Genomic DNA, 26,233 nt, shown 5'->3' with positions numbered 1-26,233 from the left:
GCCCAGAGATACAAAAAGTGATGAGTTTGTGAAAACTGAAAGTATTTTGGTTTGACTGATTCTAAGGTGCAGGACCAGTGGGCATAGGTACAGGAGAGGAAGTGGAGGCGAAGGCCAAGTGATGGTAGGCCTAGTGTTCACTCATTTGGCAGATTTCAAGTGCCTTCTGTGCTAGGTGCCTGGTAAACATTAGTGAATAAAACAGGCAAAGTCTCTGCCTTCAAGGCATTTAGACTTTTTCTTGAATGCAGTATGGGAGCTAATTAATTATTTAGACAGAGAAGTCCTTGATCAGATTACTTTAGGGGCAATGTAGAAAGTGGATTGGGAAGGGTAGACTGAAGATAGGGAGGCCAATTGGGGACCATCTTTATTCAGGAGAAAATGGTGAGAGGCTGAACTGAGACAGTGGCAGTGAATATGAGAGGTAACAGAAGAGGGGTTAAAAAGATGTAACTGACTTGTTGACTGACTGGATGTAAAGGGTGAAGACATAAGGGGTCAAGTCTCTGGCTTGAATGACTGGATGATGAGATACTTTCCCCCAACATTCTAGTTCAAGCCACACTATCTCTCATCCTAGACTATTGTCATAGCGTCCTAACTGAACACTATATCATATATCTTCAGATATCTTTGCCACGCAACAACCAGAGCAAATTTTTTGAAGTGTAAATTAGGATAAACTTGTAGAACTTCAATTGTTTCCTTCTAAACATAGAATGAAGCTCAAACTCTTTCCTATGACTGAAAGACCCTTCAAGATACAGTGTTGAATTACATCTCGAGCATCATACTTCAAATTAATCAGATGTGAGTTTTGAAGTACAGCTCTGTCTCTTAGGCTGTGATTCTTAGAAATGAATTAAAATATTGTGGTTCAAAAATAGTTACTTTCCTTTATCTGTAAACAAGGGCAATATATAGTAGCTGTAGTAATTCTTTGTTATAATGAAAGAAAAAGTACACAAGGAAGTATGGCTATTTAAGGGAAAATGAATAGATATATGTTTGTATTGAGCTGAAATAAAGAAAAAGTAGGTTTGACAGGTAGTGACTAATATCCTCTATTTCCATAAACTGCAATAAACAAGACCTTAGCTATTATAGCAAACACTTGAAGACTTTTGGAGACTATAATACCATCAGTTTATACTTAATAGGGCCAAGGCTAAACTCATTTTCCTGCAAATATTGCTTCTTTGCTTTCTTACGCTTGTATTCTGACTACCCAAATAGACAACTTTAATTTTTTGATGAAGTTTGAAATATTCTAAAAAATGCTTGTATCAAATAACATACAACTAGGTATCAATATGAAAAAAGGATCTTTATTCATCACTATATATGATAAATAAAATAATTAAACTTTTAATATTGACTTATAGTTTTTCAGATATTCCTGGATGTTTATATTTAATCAAAGTATCCTTCCGAGATCTCTTAAGGTTATTTTTATGAGTTTGTGATTAAACAGAATACATTAAAAAATTCACAAATATCCTTCATTTTTGTTGGTTTTGTTAAAAACCAGTCCTAGGCCTACTTGCATTTCTTTTCATGTTTAAAATGCAAATGGTGATACCTAAAATAATACTAACAACTACAATAGACCCAACCACTGATAACACCAAGGTAGAAATGTTAACTCCAGTGTTATGATGATTTTCACCAGGACTAGGATCTGCTTGAGGAGTAAACAAAGCTACTCGTGCAATGTTAGATAATTTTGATGTCAAATTGCTTTTATCTACACTTTGAATGGCAATGAATATATGTGTTGCATTTTCTTCTGAGATATTTCCTGGTTTAAATGTAAAGTATTCCTTGGAGTTGGCTTCATTTGGTAACAGATCAGTGGTGTTTACTTGAAGAGCGTGATCAAAGTCGTCTCTTAGGTCAAGGATGCTTCCACTTGTTCTTATGATATACCGTTGAACTAAGGAAAAAAAGTTACAGGTAGTTCAGGAGTTGAAGCACACTACTTTCAATTTATATTTATTTTTCTCATCAAAAATATTGCTTAGTTATTTGAAGTTCACACTCATATGCAAAACCTTACACATTTTTAAATAAAAGCTGAATTCTGACTTTGAAAACTCTGCTAATTGCTACCTGCATTATATAAAAAATTGAGATAGGTTAAAATGTACCATGTTTGATTGATTAAAATATATCACACTGTAAAATTAGAATATAATTTATGATTATAAAATTAATACTTTACTGAGCTGATAATTGAAAATTGCTTCTTCTTTCATCTACCTTTTCAACCTATCTTCTCTCAAACACTTTTCACATAAGTGAGTACCACATGACACTTTACCTTACCTTTTCCGACATCAAAATCATCTCCTGGTGCTGTCCATGTTAGAGTGATCTGATCCTCATTGGGGTTGGCATCAAGGTCTGTGATTTGACTTGGTGGGTACAGATCAGGCAAGGGATCACTTGTAATATTTGAAATCACAAATGCACCTCCAGATGCTGTTCTGCTGAAACTCTCCGAAATTGTCTGAGTATCATTTATTTCTGGTCTTGGCGGGTTCCCTTCAATTTCCCCTGCATTGAAAACTTTCTGGTTATAACAGGTTTCGGTTCCAGAACCCAGTGAATTGATTTCCCCAACCTGATTGTCCTTTCCTTTAGTTTTTTTCATATACACAGTCACACTTTTACTAAGTGTGGCAACAAAATCATAAGTCAAGGTAGTGCAGCAAGAATAAAAAATATGGTGACAATATAACCCAAGGATATTTTTGAAATTCTATGAGAAATTAGTTAATGATATTTTCGATGAGCTATGTCCTAGAGGGAAACCCTGGTGGCGTAGTGGTTAAATGCTATGGCTGCTAACCAAAGGGTCACCAGTTCAAATCTACCAGGCGCTCCTTGGAAACTCCGTGGGGCAGTTCTACTCTGTCCTGTAGGGTTGCTATGAGTTGGAATTGACTTGACGGCACTGTGTTTGGTTTTTGGTTTATGTCCTAGAGTATTCTAACTCTTGATATTTTTAGTGGCTATATAAGATCTAATTCAACAGAACTTTGGCTTTTTTTCCTAATTATGTATTATTAACTCCTCTTTTCACCATTCTTCTGCTGCAGAAAATATATAGGCAGTTTGGTAAAACAAATTCTACTTGTGCATGGTGACATTGAGAGTCATTGCGAGTCACTGATTTCTTTGTTGTCACACTCATCGGTGGGGGAATTCTTCCTTTGGCATCCTGACCAGGATCTTGTAGAATACAAACTGCGAATTTCTTTGGTATTAAGGGCCCAAGAATGTAAATAATGTTACATAATTCAATATCTCTTTTCTTTAAAGGAATTGCTTAACCTCTCAAATTATCTCCAGGGTGAGAATAAACCTGGACAAATCCTTGCCAGTCCCCTTCCATGCACTTGTACCAGCTCCCTCCGTTTATGCTTCAAGTGCTAAAGGATAGTACTTTTGATTATATTCCAATTGCTAACAGAAAGCCCTGAGAAGTCACAACATAAGCAACAAGACAAAGGAAAATTATCAAAGAATTTGTTCTTAATCCTTATTGTCACCTTACTCCACACTTTTTTTCTTTTGACTTTCCAAATAAACGTTTACATGTTTACATATCTTTTACAACATCTGTGATTTGAGGACAAATTCTGCCACTGGCTTCTACTTAGGCTCATAAAATACTGGCTTGTTTCCTTCATCTTGAGCTGAAAATTAGGCTTATTATTGTTGATCTAGGTTAATCACTCCCAACTACTGCTAATAGTAATAAAAAACCACTTGTCACTAAGTCAGATATGATTCATGGCCAGAGTAGAACTGTGCTCCTTAGTGTTTTCCACAGCTGATTCTTCGGAAGTAGATGCCCAGGGCTTTCTTCCGAGGTGCCGCTGTGTGGACTTGAACCTCCAGCCATTTGATTAGCAGCTAAGCATGCTAACTGTTTGTACCACCCAGGGACTTACATTTATTGTGTTTGTCTGAAAACTTCATTCCATAATGGGAAAAGATATACTCTGAGTAGTAAAATGTTTGAAGTCTATTATTCAAGCCAGCACTGGATTTCTGATATCATGAGTTACTCACCATTCACCACCCAGCCTGGTGAATAGGCACCTTTGTTCAGTGGATGCCTCAAGCTTTTTGTGGCAGTGTTTTTTCCTCCTTGAGCCCGTACTTTTAAGCTATATCTGCCATTTTCAGAATAAGCTATAAAATACCTGGAGTAGACCCCATCGTTCTTGAAAGAATCAGCACCTGTAATAGGAGTGAAGGAATAAATTACTATTGCAAAGAAAAAGAGAAATATATGCATTTCCTAAGTCAACTATATGACCTTTATAAGCCCACACCCTATATTGGGCTCCCGTTGAGACTCTTCTCTTGGAGAATAGTTTCCTTATGCTCTACCAGAAGACAGTATCTTGTTGAATTGATATCTTTGAGTTATTATGATTGATATACATATATATACACACACATATATGTGTATATATGCATAATACCCATATTTATATGTGTATATGTACAATAAATACCTCACCATTCTGGCCATTATCATTTTACTTGTAGATTATTATGGGACCCTTCTTACTGATTTCTCAGCAAATAAGTCTACTTCCTGCTAACCTTATTTCATTAATTAGGTCATTCCTCTGTTCAATTCTATAGGTTCCTCACTAAAGAACAAGTGTCTGCTCAGGATTTCATTCTCAACATAAAACCAAAAACCAAACCCATTCCCATCGAGTCAATTCCGACCCGTAGTGACACTACAGAACAGAGTAGAACTGCCCCATAGAATTTCCAAGGAGTGCCTGGTGGGTTTGAACTGCCAACCTCCTTTCTGGTTAGCAGGCATAGGACTTATCCACTATGCCACCAGGGTTTCATTCTCACCATAGTCAACTACAAAGTACCTATTTAGACTTATCCTCAATCACTCCTTTCTTTTTTTTAAGATTCAGTTCTTGCTCTATCGATCCATTAACTCCCTCTCTGACAGTGGAAAACCTTTTCTACTATTAGGATAACCTTTTGAGCAAGCAGGGGAATAGGGTATTATAGGTATATTTCCTGATATTACCAGCACTGGAATTATCTGCCAAATTGCAAACACAATTCCCAGGGAGGTTAACACTCTTAACTCAGAGCTCTTAAAGTGAAATCCTTGGACCAGGAGCAGCATCTGTGTATTTCAGGAACTTGTTATAAATGTAAATTCCTGGGCTTCCTGGGGTTGGGCCCAGCAATTGGTGTTTTAAAAAACTATCCAATTGTTTCACATGGACACTAAAGTTTGAAAACCACTACTCTAAGACAACCAGACATTGATTGGACTAGATGACAAGCAATAATGGTAACAATAGCTAATATTTATTGAGTGCCTACTATCTGGAAAACACTGTGCTAATAAGCACTTTGTAGGTATCACCTGGACAGAGTTTCCTGCCTCTCCTGATGTTCTTTGGTTATCTGCATCAATTCTTCTAGTGCCTGTCCTACTGCCCCACAATGCTACAGAGCCCCACTTATGAAAATATAGGCTTATTTTAAAAATCTATGAATTACCTGCACCATTATCCAAAAGTTCCAAAGTTTCTATTTTCCCATTCTTTGATTCAATGAAGGCAGTCACGTTAGCTCCAAGAACAGGTAAGTACCCTTGTTGAACTTCTGCATAAACAATCATTGGGCTAGGGAAGCTGTTTATGTCTTTATTCATTTTAGCGTTCACTGTGATTGGAGACACTGAAGAATTTGATGCCCGTGAAGTTACTGTTATAGTTAATGTTTCTGAACTTACTTTGGCTTGAAGACTGTAAGTCCAAATGCCCACCTAAAAAATTCAATGGAAATATAGTAAGTTTTCAAGGTGAAGCTATTTTCTGTGTTTCCATACAAAAACAAGTTTTTGAGAGTTTATACAGTATTCCAGACATGAGAATGGAGGTATTTCAAACAGGCATTTCCACTAGCACCATGCATGGTTTATACACCTGATGAAATATCACCTGATAAAATTCATTTTCAAAGTTTGCCTCTGTCTTGCCCTTATTCTTTGGCCTCAGAGTGGGGCTAGTAAGAAAGGAGGCCGTAGGTGCGTGCATACCATGTTGCATAGACTCTACCCATATCTCCTCTCGAAAGTTCTTCTTTGTCTGCATATATTTTACCCTTTTCTTCTTTTCCCTGATAACATAAGTTCTTTTTTCCTTCCATCGAATTTCAGGGTCACATAGGGATGGAAAGTACATTCTACTTTTATCTTAATTTTGAAAATGGGATCAGGCATTTAGAAAATAACATATGATATTACACAATTTATTTTAAACTTAAAAAACCTGTAAGCAAGGAAGTCTAAAAGCTGATTTCTCACCTTTGCAACTCCTGAAATGCTGAGATGGGCCATTTTGGAAACTACGTCCTCTGTGAATCCTCCCATCAGTATTCCATTGGGATCCCAGAGAGAAATACTGGGGGGCTGCTTGTCCCATGTGACAAGAAAGAATGTGTCCTTTCCCACCGTGCTATCAATGATTACTGTGCCATTCATCCAGAGATCATTGGTGAGGGTTAATCCCGTACTTTCAAGCTGTTAGAATATATTTTAAAACTTAATGCTGGAGAAGAGAATGATTTCATTTTCTTTTAAAGATAGTTTTTAATTTCTGGCCTGGGAACAAGCTTATATATGGCATGCCAATTAGGCTTGTGAACTCTTTGAAAGCTGATTGGGATATGACAGTTGACAGTCAGAAAGTGTGGAAATATAGGATCTGTAAAAAGGAGAAGGTATGAGAAAAGCTTAGAGTAGAAGCTTGGGCTTTACTGTTTGAGAGATGGCCTTATTATTATTTATCAGTTGTCTACCAAACACTTACCCAGGCTTCAGCACTGAACGGTGCTATAGCCATAGAGAAGAATTCGCTGTAGAGTGTGTGTGTATGTTCTACCCTCAGTTTGCCCATCTTCATGATGTCCCAAAGGAAAATACTAAATGTTGACTAGAGTATTTGAAAGGAGCCCTAGTGGTGCAGTGGTTAAGGGCTCAGATGCTATCTCAAAGGTCAGTGGTTTCAACTCACCAGCCACTCCATGGGAGAAAGAAGTGGCAGTCTGTTTCCTGATTCTGGAAAGATTACAGCCTTGGAAACCTTATAGGACAGTTCTACTCTTTCCTATAGGGTCGATAAGTTGGAATTGACTGGATAGCAATGGGTTTAGAGTATTTGAGTAGAGATAGGGTGAGGATGGCCTGAAGAAGAAAATGAGGCCTAGCAAATAATTGAGACGATGGTTCATAGATCTTTTCCTGGTGTGAAATCCTGAAGTAATTTTACACATATGAAAGAGTGAATATCTTCAGGGCAATAAATTTTCAACAAAAAGAGAAAAGGGCAAACTGAATTCTTTGAAGTTTAGAATGCTGAGAAGAAAGCAAGTGAAAGATAGGACCATTCTTTGAGAGGAACTTTGAACAAAGAGTTTTTGAAAAGTCTTTGTGGATAATTCTTAGTCAAGAAAAGCCAGCTTTATCCATTGCCCAAGAAGGTGCTTTCTAGGGAAGTGTAATTTCAGGAACAGTGGGAAACCCCACTTCTACTGCAACTTAGTTCTAAGCCAAAAATACCTTCACTCTGGTCCTGAAGGGAGTGAATTCTACCATTGAAATATCGTTTTTTTTTCTTTTTTTGACAAAAATCCCGGACCTCTATTAAGAGCACATATCTTTGAGTGGACAAAGTACTGTTATCAAGTTCAATTTGAATACAAATGACTTTTTAAAGATTCCCTATCAGGATAGGATAGGAAAGCTAGAGGGGTTTAGTGGCATAGAAGTTCTAGGGGAATATTATGTGCAATGCAGCCTTTCTTCTGAATCCAGCTGTCACCATCCAAGTCCATGTTTCCACGAACTCATGTTAGATCACTGTAACAAGGTTCTTGCTGGCCACTACACTCGCTGAAGTCCTACCCACCATGCACATGAATTCAGATTAATCTTGCAAAAAATTTGCTTTCTTTTTGTTATTTCCTTATTTAAGAAGCAACCATAAACATTTCAAGTGAGGGGAAAAAAACTTTCTTCCTGATTCCTCCACACTTTTTAAGGACTCTCTTCTCACACTTTTTAAGGACTCTGGTTCTTTGAAAAGATCAACAAAATCGACAAACCACTGGTGAAACTTACAAAAGAAAAACAGAAGAGGAAGCAAATAAACTTTGAACACCTCCTTCATCACACGTCTCTTTACTAGCTGATTTTTTTCTTTCTTTTTGCTGTCTTTTTATTTACTTATTTTATTGTACTTCAGATGAAGGTTTACTGAACAACCTAGCTTCTCATTAAACAGTTAGTACATATATTGTTTTATGGCTTTGGTTAACAACCCCACATCATGTCAACACTTTTCCTTCTCAACCTTGGGTTCCCTATTACCAGCTTTCCTGTCTCCTCCTGCCTTCCAGTCCTTGTTCCTGGGCTGGTGTGTCCATTTAGTCTCATTTTGTTTTATAAGCTTGTCTAATCTTTGACTAAAAGGTGAACCTCCAGAGTGACATCATTACTGAGCTAAAAGGGTATCTGGGGGCCATACTTTTGGTGTTTCTCCAGTTTCTGTCAGGCCAGTAAGTCTGGTCTTTTTTGAGTTAGAATTTTGTTCTACATTTTTCTCCAGCTCTGTCTAGGACCCTCTATTGTGATCCCTGTCAGAGCAGTCAGTGGTGGTAGTCAGGTACCATCCTGTTGTACCGGACTCAGTCTGGCGGAGGCTGTGGTAGTTGTGGTCTACTAGTCCTTTGGACTAATCTTTCCCTTGTGTCTTTAATTTTCTTCATTTCCCTTGCTCCTGAAGGAGTGAGACCAGGGGAGTGTCTCGGATGGCTGCTCACAGGCTTTTAAGATCCCACGCACTATTCACCAAAGTAGAATGTACACATTTTCTTTATAAACTATGCTTTTCCAATTGAGCTATATGTCCCCTGAGACCATGGTCCCCACAGTCCTCAGCCCAACCTTACTAGCTGATTTTTGATATTCTGTTATTATAGTTTTAAATGCCTTTTGGAGAATGCCATTTGAATGTTCTACCATCTACTTAAAATTAATAAGGCTGAAACAGAGCACCAAATAATTTCATCGAAATAAGTTTTCTGTACTTAGTTTTCAATTTCAGTAAGTGGAATTATCATTCTCTCAGTCAACCACGTCGAGAACCTCAAAATTGACTTCTATTCTCAATTAATTTATTTTCCATCTACTAAAGGACTAGATCTACAAATTATTTTGCAGCCCAGTTTGCAGGATAGCTCTACAGACCAGATCTCCCATACCAATCTGCACATATTATCCTATGCCCACATCCAACTTAACAGATACTAAATATACTCTGTGCTCCTTGTTGTTTTGAGGTAGAGCAAAATAGGTTTGATTGGGTAATTATAGCAAGTTTTACTGTAGGCAGTGACTTGATGAACTTGAATATGGAAGATAGCAGTCTTAGCAAAAAAATGACTTGAATAGACTCTGTATCCACATATAGGAATGGATATGGAGAGAAACAGTTTTTTGTAAAACATGTTTTGAAGGAAAAGTCAACCTGTTGCCTGACATTGTATATGGAGCATGAATAAAGAAGAATCTCAGTTTACTCAAAGATTTTGAATTTAAGTAACTGAAAATAGTGGTGCTACTGAGGCACAGAAGGTGACAAAAGGAGTGGGTTTAGCAGAATTATAGCATATACTTTTTTGTATAACTCCTATTCTATTTCCAAATCACTTAATATCAAAATCATGCATGTAAACTCTCATTTCACCATATAATTGGGTTGTATTTAAATAATAATTCCTGTTTAAGGCTGAAGTTTATATTTTAATTAAAACTTTACTAGGACAAAAACATAGAATTCAAAGTATATAGCTACCACCTTCTCTTACATGATTATAGCTAAGTGCAAACATGAAAACCCAAGGATGGGAACTCTGACCTGGAGAGCCTGTTGAGAGATATCGGTGTTTCCTGATGCAAGGGCCCCAAAAGCATCAATGAGGCCATTGCTCTGGGCTTGATCTGAAGCGTATTGATGACTTCCCCCTAAAATGTAAATATATTAGCAAAGTTACTTTCTAGAAATAAGTACTAATCGGATTTTAGTTATTAATAATATAACAAAATATAATAAAGTAATAAAATGTGAACAAAATCATGCTTTCAGTATTATTAGCATAGGCTGATATCAGGTGTAAAGATTAACTCGAAAAATTTAATCTACAAATGTCATAACTATGAAGTGTAAACTATCTTAATACCTTACTTATCTACGGTTTAGCTAAGGTTTTAGCTAGCTGAAATATATCAAATAACCGTAGAATACTAAAAGATGTTTCAGTTCCATGTGGTAAAGCTCACAGCCCTTTAGGGGAATTATTTGCCTTTATTTAAGATACCAAGCTGAAAAAAACAAACCCATTGTTGTCAGACTCATGGTGATCCCATGTGTTGCAGAGTAAAACTGCTCCATAGAGTTTTCTGGGCTTCATGGAAGCAGGTCACCAGACCTCTCTTTCATGGTGTTGCTCAGTGAGTTCGAACCACCAACCTTACGGTTCATAGCCCAAAACAGTTTGTGCCATCCAGGGACATTATTCAAAATACAATTCTAACTATATTGGCTTTTGGTTTTTCCAGCCATAGTAGGTCAGAATCAGAAAATTAGAAAGGTTAATGAGCCGCTAAATGGAGGTATCCTAGAAATAACAGGCAATGAGGAGATAGAAAAACTGTAAACAACAGAGACAAGTCCAAAAGAGTACTACTTATGGGGGTTTGTTTGAGATAGAAATAAACCTTACGATAGCCATGAAAGCATTATGAAAACAGTGGAAGTTTATAAAACTAAGATATTTAAAAAGCAAATATATATTTGGTAACATTAGAAGCCAACTCAGTACAATAATTGATACTCAGAAGAATATTTGCTACCTTCAAGAAGGCCTTGGAAACATATAATCCATTTCCATCACATGTGTGTCAAGGACAACAGCTACCAGCTACCATAAAACCCCAAACCAAACCTATTGTCATTGAGTCGATCCCGACTCATAGTGACCCTATGGGACAGAGAAGAACTGCCCCATATTGTTTCCAAGGCTGTAATCTGTACAGAAGCAGACTACCACATTTTTTTCCTGCAGAGTGGCTGGTGGATTTGAACTGCTGATCTCCTGGTTAGTAGCTGAGCACTTAATCACCGGGCAACCAGGGCTCCGTACAGCTACCATAAAACCAAATCAAACCCGTTGCCGTTGAGTTGATTCCAAGTAATAGCGACCTTATAGGCAGGATAGAATTGCGCCATAGTGTTTCCAAGGAGGGGCTGGTGGACTCGAACTGCCCACCTTTTTGGTTAGCAGCCAAGCTCTTAAGCACTGCGCCACCAGGGCTCCATATAGCTACCATAATTAATGCTTAATCTAGAAACTTAGTTTTTTAGATCTGTTAAACCTGAGCTTCTGTTAATCCTGTCCTGCACCCCACAGCCTGTGCTCTGGTCTCACTGGATTTCCCACCATTCCCTATACATGTTTGCACTATCATCCCAACATGATTTTGCTTATGGCCTAATCTTCTAATCTTCTCCTACCTGTTTTTTCTCCCAAAGAAGTTCAACACCTTTCTCAAGGCTCAGCTCAGAAGTCACCTTCCTTGATGCCTTCTTTCCCTGACTCCATCCAATCCTGGGAGAATTAATGGCTTCCTCTTCTCACACAGAACTTTATTCCTAGGTGTTTCTCTTGTTATGAGGGAATATTATGTGATTATATTATCTGATTAGCAGTTTTATTTGTCTCTCAGGCCACCTGGACTGTGAGCACCTTGAGAGCAGTGACTGTGTCTGGCTCAACTCTGGTCCCTAGCTCCTGGCACAGTGTCTGTCAGATCAGGAACTTGAGAGAAGTTGTTGAGTTCTCAGCCTCTTCATTTATTCATTGCTATCAAAGGACTAGACTCTATAGGTCATATTTTACCTGTTACATTGGTCATCTCTATTACTGCTTCATCAGCAGATGGCCCCAAGGCAATTAAATGAATAATGGCCCCACTTTGTTTCACATCATCCATACAACTCCTTACAGTAGTGTCCTCCCCGTCAGTCAGCAGCACTATTTCAGATCCATCTGTTTGTTGGAAACGCTCTTTAATTATCTGCAAACATAATTTAGGGTGTTAATTACCAGGTATACCTAGATCAAATGGGCTGGTGGGAACAAGAAAAAAAATTCCAGAGAAAATCAACAAGTGTGCAGAATAGAAGACATAGCCTCTGTTTTAAAATCATAGAATCTGTAATGCACAACCCCCAGGGGAATTTAGCCATAACTTTTTTTTTGCATCTACCTGCTACAGGAAATGTTTAAAATAAAGCTATGTGGGAGCATGGCTGTGGAAAATCTTCCCTGGATTAAATGACAGTGATATCTCAGCTTGAGGAACAACCAGACCCCAAAAGTATAATTAGAGAAAGCTGAGGAATTCAGGACATCCACACACCGAAATATAATGGGGGAACTTGGCATTAAATATTCCGCTTTCTTTAACAAAACTACCCTCTGCCAAGCCCTCAGTGTATGGTCAGTCATAAATACAGTTAGATGCAGAAAAAATCCCCCTCAACAGAAAAAGTCAATGCATAACATTTCATAAAGAAAAATGTAAATAATGTAATAATGAGGAAGCCCTCAGTGTAATTATAAAGCTCTATGTATCTTGAGGTTAGAGACTTTGATAAAAATTTTTATCTTACTTCCAAAAGTAATAGCACAGAACTCAGCATATAGGTGGTGCTCAAAGTAAACATGGATTGCATTTATTGAGTTCTATTTGTAACTTGAACTCTTTTTCTACATCAGACTACAAAACAAAATATTTTGAAAACTCAGAGTTCTGAATATTAGGTACCTACAAGATACAAGATAGGATAAAGAGAACTTAGCCCAGGAAAGCAATGCTATTTCATCTTCGCTGACAGCTTTAATTGGTAGTGGCTTCTTTGAACACTATTTTAAGAAATTTGGTCCAGGCCAAGAAGAAAAAATGCTATGATGTATTAGCAGTGGTTGTCATGGACGTAGAAAGAAAGAGTGGAGGTGTGGGTAGATTTGCAGAAGAGGATTTGGGATGCAGAAACCCCTAATAAGGCTTATATCAGAGAAAAAAGTGACCCCCCTCATCACTATTTTTGCAAGTTTGGAGGCAAGCAGTGACTATTACATATTTCTAGCATATGAGAAATATTCTCTGACATGCATTAAATCCAAACTGTGAGATAGAGAAGTGCTTTTATAATTACTTAGAAACTTAAAAGCATCACAGATTTTCCCATAGTTACAACATCCCTATCCGATAATGGGTACTCATTTGAGTGCAACATGAAGATCCTTTGGTGATGTAGTGTTCTCTCTCCTTTACCGCTCCCTTTCTTGCATTGTTTATTTACTGGGGACTTTCTATAATGTATCAGTCAATGTGCTGGATGCTGAGATTCAGTAGGAACTACATGGCTTCTGCATTCATGGAGGTAGCTTACAGGGAAGCAGGCCTTAAGAATCTTTTACTCTAGCATTTCACAGGACAGTTCAATTAAGTATCTATGAAATTTCATTGTTAGTTTCACTCTCTGGGTAGATTTGTAACTATGGAAACATCATTAATTTTCTCTGAGTTACAAATTCTTCATGTGTAAAAGAAGAGGATTGAGCTAGATTAAAGTGTCTTCCAGTTCTATATATCCATGCTTCTGACGGCACTGGGTTATTCCTTATTAGGTATATTTGTTCCTTTGTTGTTATTAGAATGTTGAAAAAATTGAGTTCAGTTAAAAAATATTTATGGAGCATTGCTTCAGAGATTTAGGAGATTATAGTGATAAGCAACAAAGACACAATTAAAATATAAGGCAGAATATTCTATAGTCCAAGAGAAAAAAACATTATAGTGCTACTATTTATAGAACTGTTGCTATGTGTTACATGTGTCTTATATGTTATATAATTTAATCTAAATCCAAGCTCCCAACCTATCTCCCTACTACCACGCTTGAGCCCTACAATCTATTTTATATGGGACAACCAGAGCCGTTTTCCTAGAACAAAAATTAATCACCCCTCTCTAATGCTTAACACCCTTCAATAATTTTCTGTTGTATTTAAAATAAAATCCAAACCTCTCACCTTAATTTCTGAAGCTTTGAAAGTTCTAGTCTTTGCCTACCTTTCCAAACACTTTTCGTACCTCCTCATTCACCCACCTCCAGCACCACTAGCTTCTATCATTTCTGAGAACAAGTCAGTTCTTTTCCCCCTTTCCTAAGGGACTTTGTGCTCCTCCTTCTGCCTGAACCACTGGCTCCTTCCCTTCCTTTAAGCTTAAGGTAAGACATAAATCTGAAATAAAATGACACCTCTTCAGAGAGGACCTGATTGTCCACTCTACTTAAAGTAGGCAGTTCCTCTCCTTTGCCATTTACTCTCTATCATGCCACCCTATTTGGCCTCTTTACAACCCCCCTCCACTATCTGTAATTATTGCTCTTATTGTATCCCAGTGTCTTACACAGTGCTTTGCTTGCCATAAAACAGGCAGCCAATAAATAAATGTTGAATAAATGAAAACATGAATAATTCTATGTGCTAGCTTTTATTACCCCATTTTACTGGTGAGGCAACTGTGGACTAGAGATGGACTAGAGAGGTTTACAATCATGCTTAAGGTCACAGAGCCGTTAAGTGACAATTAAGACTTGAACCCAGGCCTGCATGTTAGACATCTGCAGTAACTTGCCATGCAATTCACAAAAGACAGAGGTTCAATATGATTGGGAGTAAGAGGAGAGCCAACATGAAGGAGAAAGGGTTTTGATGACTTGGTGGAATTTTAACATGCAAAGATGGGAAAGAAGGAAGCATTTTAGGAACTGCATGGGCAAAGATATGGAGGTGGTTAGTACATAGGGGCTTGGAGAACAACGTGTGCAGTAATTTGGTTGGAGAATAGAGCATCAGGAGAGGAGAACTGAGAAATCAGGCTGGAAAGATGCGTGAAGGCAGTTTTACTGGGGAGTGGGAAGCTTTTGAATAACATCAGGCTGCTGAGGAATTCGAACTTAATATTATAGACTGTGAGGAGGCAGTAAAGATTTCTAAGCAGTAAAAGGACACAATTGATATTACAAGCTCAAGATGACCATCTGGATAAAAGTAATGCTCATAATGACAGTTTATGTGAATTATATATTTACTATGCAATATAGTAAGTATTTTTCTCAGTGTGTTAAATGTATCATTTCATTTAACCCTCATAATGGACATTCTTATTTTCCTGTATTTTAAAGATAATTACAGATAAGGTGGTAAGTGTACAAAGAGACTGGAAACTTGGCCTAAGATCACACAGCTAGTAAGTTGCACAGCCGGGATTCTGATGTCAAGTCCATGCTCTAACCAGCATACCACAAAACCAAAACCAAACCCAGTGCTGTCGAGTCAATCCTGACTCATAGCAACCCTATAGGATGGAATAGAAGTGCCCCACAGAGTTTCCAAGGGGCACCTGGCAGATTCGAACTGCCAACCCTTTGGTCAGCAGCAGTAGCACTTAACCACTACGCCACCAGGGTTTCCCTAACCAGCATCCACCTTTCCCTAAATAGGACTAACAGTCTCTGCTTCATCTGCCTTAATAGGTAAACCATTAGATTGCCCAAACTCAGTTCACACAAACGGAAATGAGGATTGGCTTAGGGTGTAATCATACCATACAACTTGTTCATTGCCCTAAAAGTCAGTTGCTTTTGCTGTCCAAGTACATTCATTTATTTAACAAACATTTATTGAGGACTTACTTTGGATGGTAACAACACAGATAAATTGCCTTCCTTCATTGAGCTTATAATTTAGTGGGACTTTATAGTCATTTGGAGTCCCTGGGAGATGCAAATGTTAATGCTCTCGGCTGCTAACCAAAAGGCCTGATGGTCTACCTCTGAAACTTCAGCCATAGAAAACCCTATGGAGCACAGTTATACTCTGACATACACGGGGTCACTATGAGTTGGGATTGACTGCACAGCAACTGGTTTAGTATCGGTTTGGTTTTATTGTCATTTAGTCACTTGTTGGTTTATTCATTGATTCACCAATCTTTAAAAAAAGCTGAGTTTTTTTTCCTGTGTGCTTATTAACACTATACTTTTAAAAACTAATTATGTTAAAATTAGGCAGTAAGTGTGTGCAGCAGCACTTAAAATAGAAATGTCCTTGTCATGAATCGTGTCCTCCAAAAATATCTGTCAACTTGGCTAGGTCATGATTCCCTTGTATGACTGTCTACCATTTTATCATCTGATGTGATTTCCCTGTGTTGTAAATCCCATCACTATGATATAAGATGGATTAGGGGCAGTTATATTGATGAGGTCTACAGGATTAGATAGTGTCTTAAGCCAATCTCTTTTGAGATATAAAAGAGACAGGCTTGCAGAGAGACGTGGGAACCTCATATCACCAAGAAGGCAGCACCGGCATCAGAGCGCGTCCTTTGGACCTGAGGTTCCCGGGCTGAGGGAAGACTGATGACAAGGATCTTCCTCCAGAGCCGACAGAAAGAGAAAGCCTTCCCTGGAGCTAGCACCCTGAATTCGGATTTCTAGCCTACTGGGCTGTAAGAGAATAAACTTCTCTTTGTTAAAGCCATCCACTTCTGGTATTTCTGTTATAGCAGCACTGGATGACTAAGACAGTCCTAAAAAACAAACAAACAAACAAAAAAGGGGCAATCTATATTTGCAGAATGATTTTCACCTGAAATGCTGATTTGATTCCAGAGCAGATGGAAGTTCCTCCCGAAGCTGCTGTAGGTAGGCCCTCTGAGAGCTTGCTTCTTTCATTGCTGCTTATTATTTGGATTAGTGTACTTTGGACGTAGGCAGAACTGTTAAAATGAACCATTCCAACCCAGGATCCATTTTCAATGGTCTGCAGCAGGAAATGTTTGGCCGCTTGATTCATTCGATTTAGGCGATTATAACCCTGAATAAAAGAGAACAAGAAAAACAATCATATGATTTTCCACTGGAAGGTAATAGCAGATTTCATAAGATGAGTGCACAGAATTTGTTGGTAAGAATTTTCTATGAATAGTAACTGGTGTTATGAAAGAAAGCCATTATCATTTTTTTTTTCAGTTGATAAAATTGAGAAATATAGGTGTTACAGGACATATGATAGTATAGTAAGGAGCAGAGGCTTTTAACTAGAGCAGAACCTTGGGTGCACTCCTTAGGGTTTTCAAGGTTGTGACCTTTTGGAAGCAGTTTGCCGGGCCTTACTTCTGAGGTGCCTCTAGCTAGGTTTGAACTACCAACCTCTCATTTAGTAGTCCAGTACTTAACCATTTGTATCACCCACTTCTCAAAAGGTAAAACTTACCCAAGCTGCAACTGAGTCCCAAAGGCACAGTCCGACCTCGCCTCTTTCCTCTCTTTCCCTGCCTTCCCTCACCACTTCTCCACCAATGGATTGATTGACATCCGCTCTTTGGTAACACGTCAGGGCTCACATCCCTCTTTACTCGGTCACTGGCAGGATATAAGCTTCTTCACACATTTGTACTCTTGCTCATCGCCTCATTGATCTGTGCTACTTCACCAACCCCACTCTCACTTTTCTCCTCCCTGCCCAATTTTCCCTCTGAACTCCCTGGAACCAAATCACAATGATAAACTTCTCCTATACTACCATTAATGAGGACTCTCTCCACCTTTGTGCTTTATCTTTAAGCCTGTACCTGCAGCCTGTCTATCAATCAGGAAACTCCTCTCTCCCCCATCACACTTTCTAGACACTTCTCTGTGCTGGTGTCCAGTACTTTGCTGCCATTTCTAGAAGCCCTGTTTTATTGATGTTCATTGCATTCAGCTGAACCATCCTCTCCCCTTTTCAGTAACCACCACTAGTTGAAGATGTTTTTCTGGCCTTTAGCACTCTAGTTTCATCTCAAATTGCCATTATTTGAAGTGCATTTTCATATTGTATCTGCTTGTTTGTAATTTATTGAGTTCAACAATTATTTATTGACCATCTATGTGTGACAAGCCCTGTTCTAAGCAGTGAGGATTCAAAGGTGAGTTAAGACATGGTTCCAAGTCAAGGAGGCGCTCCCACTATATTTGGATAAAATGTGTAATTTCCATACAATGTACAGCAATAAGGGTGTGCACTGGGCCTTGTGAAAGATGAATGGAAAGGTCCTTAGCTTAGCTAGCAGCCCAGCCCAGGTCCTCCTGGAGGAAGCAGAAAATGAAAGTTGAGGAGAGGTAGAGAATGCTTTGTTTATTCAACTATAAACCACTCAAGTATATGGCCTTCTACTCCCAGAGCCTAGCACAATGCTTGTCACAGTGTAGACATTCACTGAATGCTAGTAGAAGAAATGAATGGCTGAATTGGGTCATATCTTCTTTATTATGATACAGTTTTTTTCTGTGTCTTTGATCATAAAGAGGTCATTTGTATAGGTGGTACACATAAGATAAGGCCATATTAAAAATTATCTTGGTTAATCCTGTTCCTTGACCTGGGTTATGGAGTTCAGCAGCTTCCATTCTACTCTATTTTCATGTCTCTCAAGCATTTCCAATAGATAAAAGGGGGCATGGTTAGAAACCATTTATATATTTCAATCTCTAGTTCTGATCTGATCCTTTATCTAAAGCTTCACTAAAGGGGCCTCAATGCCCTCCTAAGTAAACCCTCCATTTTCTGGAAAAAAAAAAAGGAACTCTTGGATTGGGTCTGTTTAACTCTATTGCCATCTTTTGTTCACTACAATATTTTGTTGCCCCTTTGAGGTCAGGACCACAGGAAGTGATAAGACTTTATGCCATCACGCAATTAAAGACGACCCAGGTGCAGAAAAGAGTACAGTGTTTTCTTAGCTATCCAATCACCCTCCAATCCCCTATATCCAGGGAAAATTGGGCCCATGAAGCTTACCGACATGCTTCCAGATTTATCAAGAACTAAGCACACAGTTCTTTGACTGATCTTCAGTAATGAAAAGACAGGTTGAGGGGGTGGTGCGTCCATAGGCACGGTGTTGCTAAAATCCTCAGAATTGCTGATCACCTCCCATATGCTTCTGAAATTGCATTTTTTGTTTTGTAGGCTTGGAGCTTCTCGGTTATGGTTTTTTGCATTACAGAATTCAACAACCTAAAAGGTAAGAAGATGAAAAAGGATTTCTATATACTATGCACCACATATGGAAGCTGAGAAAAGGTAGACAACAATTTCTCTATCCAACTATGAACTCCTCAAGTATATGGCCCTCTACTCCCAAAGCCATATACTTGAGGAATTCATAGTTGAATTTTAAGAGGAATATTAAAGGAGCCCTGGTGGCACAATGGTTAAACACTCAGCTGCTAACTGAAAGGTAGGTGGTTTGAACCCACCAGCAGCTCCATGGGAGAAAAGACCTGGTAATCTGTTCCTGTCAAGATTACAGCCTAGAAAACCCTGTGGGGGCAGATCTATTCTGTCTTACGATGTCACTCACTATGTGTTGGAATCAACTCTATGGCACACAATAACAACAACATGAATTTAAAATCTAATTACAAATCTGTAAAAATAAAAACTCTGTTCTGCAAATATGTTGCTTATTGAATGGAATATTATTCAATGAGGAAACAGTATTATACTAAGGTGGATTTTTAATAATAATAGCAGCTAACCCTGGTTGAGTGCTTACTATGAGCCAGCCAACATTCAAATAACCCTATATTAATACATCTACTCCCTGAGGTTAAAAACATGGCACTATGTCATTTGGTTATAAATTCTAGAAGCAATGTTTGGCATACTTACAGAATCAATGCTTTGCATAAACATTATGGATGCCTTTTCATTTTGAACTTTATCAGGGAAGAATTGACAATCTTTTTCGTACAGTTTTGTCTGAGAATCAAGTCTGCAATTTCTAGTTATACAGCTGTTTCCTTGACATTTATAAACTCTATTCATACCAGAGATACCTGTGGAACACCTGAAAATATTCGACAGTTAGTCTTTGAGGCAACCTAATCATTAACACATTTTGAAAATCCTAAGTGTTAATGATCATTTTATATCAAGATTCTTATTCTTATTTGTGTACCAATCATATCGTTTTCTGACAGCGAAGTTAAGGGTTTCTACCAGAACAATGTCTGTTTTTTAAGAAATTTCAGAGGGAAATGTTTCAAAAAATTGCAGTGGGACCTCCATATATGCAATGGCTGCGTTATCTGCTGGGATTAGAGCTGGGGCTGTCCTGCTGGCCTTGTGGTGGTAAATGTGCTGCAGGCACCTGGTGAGGGAACTTTGAAACCACATTAGTTTAAAGTTATTTATAGATTTCTTACCAGAGGAGAAATCCCCCAAAGAATGGGACATGGCATAGCTACAATTGTTTCGATTAACCAAGGAGCATTGCTGTCCAAAGGGGAATGTGGCTGGAACCAATGAGTTAGGGGCTGCTAAAAAGGGCAGTAGGTTCTAGAATGAAGAATGATGGAAGTATTTTAGTCATATGTTTTATTGTTTGGAATTGGTCACGGGTGGCAGTAATTACAATAAATATGCTGGGATTTGAACAAAGTCCCACCTTTTCAATGTGCTTCCAGTTCAAATTCAGGAAGAAATGATGAGATTGCATTCAGTCATTTTGGGCATCTCCTAAATATATTAATGCTTACATTGCCCCAAAACCCAGTGAACATAATTAAGCTGGTTTTATCAACAACCATGATGTGTATTCTGTAGCAGAAATTAGATACTTAGGTATGACATAATATAAGCAAATGGAATAAATGTGATACTCTTTAAAATACACGTCCTAAAAACTGGCGCAATGTGGTAAGGCAGGGGAATGACCTTTATTGATATGTATCTTTCAGCTTGCTCCTTTGTGACAAGTCGCTATCCCAGCAGGGCATCTAACAGTGATTAGGCCGATAGCACCCAATTTTAAAACAAATCCCCTCAAACATTTTACTCTCTTGATCTCAGAACCAAGAAGATTTTCTATTATTAACTGTGATGCTGGATTAGTATTAAAAATGATTTTTATAAATCTCCAAGAAATTCCCAGTTGACTTGTTCAAACTGATTAATATCTTACTCAGCCCACATTTAGCATTGCTTCTTGGCTCTTTTTGTTCTTTCTAGCATCGTTTCAATACTTTTGATCTTTTCTGAGCATATAGCACAACTTTTTACACAGAGCATAACTTTAGCACACATGAATATTGGCAGCTCTGGTGGAGAGGTATAAAATATGTCAGATTGGCTACCACACACCCTTGAAGTTATGGATGTTTTAAATTGGTAACCAGCTACTTTACGATAAATTTTCTAAAATAAAAGAAATACACTTTTTCATAACGTAGCATCTGTTATCCGCATTGAGATGAAAAGGAATGATTGGCATTAAGGAAGAAATCAAATTAAGGAAAATAAGATCAGTTACATCCTAAACTCATTTAACAAATTTTAAATGGTCCTGCCTTGTTGCTTCAATTTTTTTTGACTTAGAGCTGTAGAAAGGCTCATCTTCATTGTACTCATCAAACACTCCCCACCGGAGATGGGCCCACTCGTGGACAAGTGCTCTACCTGTGGGAAAATATTTCAAACATGTTCATAATTCAGAAGAAAATATTTGCCTCTCAAATAGCTTAAGTTTTTTTTAATCACAAATATTTAAATTCTAACTGCCAACATTTATATTTTTGTTTATAGAAATATATTAAATTATACTACATTACATTACATTATATAGTATATTACTTTTATTCCATAACATGTCAAATAAATAAAACATTTATAGAGTACTTGCTGTGGGCAGATTAGACTGGATATTTAGCCTTTGAAGCTATCTAGTAGGGGAGACTGATACATACAACATAATTAAATTGCAAGCCTTCTTCAGGACAGAAAATGTAATATTCTTTGTATCATTCATTGCTCCATCCATCCACCCAGTTATTAATTTATCCATTTATTCATTCAACTTTTATTGAGTGTTCTGTCCCTTATCTGTATATCCTTGGACAAGTTACTTAACCTGTCTATGCCTCAGAGTCTCATCTGTAAAAATTATTTTCAAAGGAAGTAATAGTGCCTCCAAAGGAAGGAAAATTGGTTCTGGGGAGGCAAAAAAGCCTTAAGTATTATAATAGTTTGTATCTCTCTTAAGCCTAACACCCAACTACAGAAACAGATATTAGTATATTTGTGATATTAAAATATCATGGGGGCATTAGAAAAAAAAATGTTTAAGAAGGCTCCTTAGTGGAGTAATAACAGAAAAAAAAAGCTGAGAAATACTGCTATAAGTCATATGTAATCATGGTGAAGTCAAAATGAAATGATTTACTTAAAGTGATATTAAACATTAAGTATATCACTATGATTATTATTATTAATTTTATATATACAGTACTGTACTAGGTACTGGAGCCCTGTTGGTGCAGTGGTTAAGAGCTATGGCTGCTAAGCAAAAGATCAGCAGTTCGAATCCACCTGCTTTTCCTTGGGAACCCCATGGGGCAGTTCTACTCTGTCCTATAGGGTAGCTATGAGTTGGAATTGACTCAACAGCAACGGTATTTTTTTTTTTTTAATACTAGATACCAGAAAATATAAAGATGAGTAATATGTAGTCCTTGACTTGGAGAAGCTTAGAGATAGGGAATCAGAATAAAAACTTTTTTCCCTAAGAATTTCCAAGTGAATGGAAGAATATACATAAACCACCAGGTTGAGATGCAGGAAGAAGAAACAAGAGGAATTTTTGTATTATCAGTAATGGGAAAAATCTTCAGAGGAAATGGAGGTAGAGAAGGAGAGGCTCAGGATACAGTCTGTTCTGCTATAATGTGTGTTTCTGTAACATGAATTAGCTCATATGAGATCTAAAAGTAGGGGGAAAATGTCAGTACGATGCAGACGTCATTTGTGTTCTTTAGTACTGCTACTCAAAATGTGGTCCTTGGACCAGCACCATCAGCATCTTCTGGGAGTTTGTTAGAAATGCAGAATTTCAGACCCTGCCCCCCCATCCCACCCAGATCTACTGAATCAGGGCTTGAATATTAACAAGATCCAAAAATTATTCCCAAACACATTAAACTTTAGAAACACTGTTTAAGGTTTTCTAGGCAAAGGCCTTGGTGATAGAAACAATGCCAGAGATCGTGTGATAGAATTTTGAAAGACCAATGACTTCTTCATTGCAAATATCTTTTTCAACATTATAAACGGTAGTATACATGTGGACCTAGCCAAATGGAATACACAGAAATCAAATCAACTATGTCTGTGGAAAGAGACAATGGAAAAGCTCAACATCATCAGTCAGAACAAGGCCAGGGGTGACGGTGGAAAAAAAAAATTGCTCATATGCAAGTTGAAGTTGAGAAAATTAGAACAAATCCACGAGAGCCAAAGTACGGCCTTGAGTATATCCCACCTGAGTTTAGACACCATCTCAAGAATACATTTGATACATTGAATACTAATGACCAAAGACCAGACATCAAGGACATCATACATAAAGAAAGCAAGAGGTCATTAAAAGACAAGAAAGAAAGAAAAGACCAAAATGGGTGTCAGAAGAGACTCTTAAAGTTGTTCTTGAATGTAGAGTAGCTAAAGCAAAGGAAGAAATCATCAAGTAGAAGAGGTGAACAGAAGATTTCAAAGGGCGGCTTGAGAAGACAAAGTAAAGTATTATAACGAAATGTGTAGATGTGGAGATGGAAAACCAAAAGGGAAGAACACACTCAGCATTTCTCATGCTGAAAGAACTGAAGAAAAAAATCAAGCCTCGAGTTGCAGTACTGAAGGATTCTATGGAGAAAAAAGAAGATGGAAGGAATACACAGAGTCACTGTGCCAAAAAGAATTGGTCTATGTTCAACCATTTCAGGAGATAGCGTACGATTAAGAACCGATGATACTGAAGGAAGAGGTCCAAAGTGCACTGAAAGCAGTGGCAAAAAACAAGGCTCCAGGAATTGATGGACTACCAATTGAGATGTTTCAACAAACGGAAGTAGTGCCGGAGGTGCTCACTCATCTGTGCCAAGAAATTTGGAAGACAGCTACTTGTCTAAGGAGATTCACAGAATGCAGAAGTTATCCAACAATATCATTAATAATCACGCACAAGTAAAACTTTGCCGAAGATCATTCAAAAGTAGTTCCAGCAAGTATCAACAGGGAACTGCCAGAAATTCAAGCTGGATTCAGAAGAGGATGTGGAACCAGGGAATTCATAGCTGATGTCAGATGGACCTTGACTGAAAGCAGAGAATACCAGAAAGATGTTTACCTGTGTTTTATTGACTATGCAAAGGCATTTGACTCTCTGGATCATACCAAATTATGGATAACATTCCAAAGAATGGGAATTCCAGAACACTTAACTGGGCTCATGAGGAATCTGTAACATAGACCAAGAGGCAATTGTTTGAACAGAACAACGGGACACCGCATTATTTAAAGACAAGAAAAGTATGCGTCAGGACTTCATGTGGCCCTTTCTGTCTCTTGGGCTTGTAATCGCCTTGTGTCCTTGGTGTTCTTCATTCTCCTTTGCTGCACGTGGGTTGAGACCAATTGATGAATCTTAGATGGCTGCTTGCTAGCCTTTCAGACCCCAGACGCCACTCTTCAAAGTGGGATGCAGAATGTTTTCTTAGTAGATTTTATTATGCCAATTGACTTAGATGTCTCCTGAAACCATGGTCCCCAGACCCCAGCCCCTGATACGCTGGCCTTCGAAGCGTTCAGTTTATTCAGGAAACTTCTTTGCTTTTCGTTTAGTCCAATTCTGCTGACCTCCCCTGTATTGTGTGCTGTCTTTCCCTTCACCTTAACTAGATCTTACCTACTATCCAATTAGTGAATGCCCCTCTCCCACCCTCCTTCCCTCCCCCCTCTTGTAACCACGAAAGAATGTTTTCTTCTCAGTTTAAACTGTTTCTCAAGTTCTTATAATAGTGGCCTTATACAATATTTGTCCTTTTGCAACTGACTAATTTCACTCAGCATAATGCCTTCCAGATTCCTCCATGTTATGAAATGTTTCACAGATTCCTCACTGTTCTTTATCGATGCGTAGTATTCCATTGTGTGAATATTCCATAATTTATTTATCCATTCATCTTTTGATGGCACCTTGGTTGCTTCCATCTTTTTGCTATTGTAAGCAGTGCTGCAATAAACATGGGTGTGCATATATCTGTTCATGTAAAGGCTCTTATTTCTCTAGGATATATTCCAACAAGTGGGATTGCTTGATTGTATGGTAGTTCTAGTTCTAGCTTTTTAAGAAAGGGCCAAATCGATTTCCAAAGTGGTTGTACCATTTTACATTCCCACCAGCAGTGTATAAGTGTTCCAGTCTCTCCACAGCCTCTCCAACATTTATTATTTTCTGTTTTTTTGATTAATGCCAGCCTTGTTGGAGTGAGATGAAATCATATTGTAGTTTTGATCTGCATTTCTCTAATGGTTAATGATCATGAACATTTCCTCATATATCTGTTAGCTACCTGAATGTCTTCTTGAGTGAAGTGTCTATTCATATCTTTTGCCCATTTTTTAATTGGGTTATTTGTCTTTTTGCGATTGAGTTTTTGCAGTATCATGTAGATTTTAGAGATGAGGCGCCGATCAGAAATGTCATAGCTAAAAACTTTTTCCCAGTCTGTAGGTAATTTTTTTACTCTTTTGGTGAAGTCTTTGGATCAGCATAGGTGTTTGATTTTTAGGAGCTCCTATTTTTTTTTTTTTCCCAGTTACCTAGTTTTTTTTCTGCGTTGGTAATAGTGTTTTGTGTACTGTTTATGCCATGTATTAGGGCTCCTAACGTTGTCCCTATTTTTTCTTCCACGATCTTTATCATTTTGGATTTTATATTTAGGTCTTTGGTCCATTTTGAGTTAGTTCTTGTGCATGGAGTGAGGTATAGGTCTTGTTTCATTTTTTTGCAGATGGATATCCAGTTATGCCAGCACCATTTGTTAAAAAGACTGTCTTTTCCCCATTTAACTGTTTTGGGGCCTTTGTCAAATATCAACTGCTCATATGTGGATGGATTTATGTCTGGATTCTCAAT

The 26,233-nt window shown here is 37.9% G+C and overlaps 1 protein-coding gene across 1 annotated transcript in view; it reads right to left on the bottom strand.

Moving 5' to 3' along the window:
- Window positions 1-1,523: 1,523 nt before the first annotated feature.
- The window catches only part of CLCA4 (chloride channel accessory 4), a 37,585-nt gene continuing 12,875 nt past the window's right edge, over window positions 1,524-26,233 (bottom strand). The window contains exons 4-14 of the mRNA XM_049875556.1: window positions 21,612-21,720; window positions 19,933-20,110; window positions 19,057-19,275; window positions 16,864-17,091; window positions 12,034-12,211; window positions 9,993-10,099; window positions 6,380-6,595; window positions 5,572-5,839; window positions 4,087-4,257; window positions 2,332-2,562; window positions 1,524-1,939 (exon numbers count right to left, since the gene is read on the bottom strand). Of these exons, the coding sequence (XP_049731513.1) occupies window positions 1,524-1,939; window positions 2,332-2,562; window positions 4,087-4,257; window positions 5,572-5,839; window positions 6,380-6,595; window positions 9,993-10,099; window positions 12,034-12,211; window positions 16,864-17,091; window positions 19,057-19,275; window positions 19,933-20,110; window positions 21,612-21,720 (2,321 nt within the window). The remainder of the gene's footprint in view (window positions 1,940-2,331; window positions 2,563-4,086; window positions 4,258-5,571; window positions 5,840-6,379; window positions 6,596-9,992; window positions 10,100-12,033; window positions 12,212-16,863; window positions 17,092-19,056; window positions 19,276-19,932; window positions 20,111-21,611; window positions 21,721-26,233) is intronic.

The sequence above is a fragment of the Elephas maximus genome, chromosome 3 (genome assembly GCF_024166365.1).
Source record: "Elephas maximus indicus isolate mEleMax1 chromosome 3, mEleMax1 primary haplotype, whole genome shotgun sequence".
NCBI classification, from domain to species: Eukaryota; Metazoa; Chordata; class Mammalia; order Proboscidea; family Elephantidae; genus Elephas; species Elephas maximus.
The sequence above is the reverse complement of the archived record's forward strand: the minus strand, read 5'-3'. Positions and strand labels throughout refer to the sequence as shown.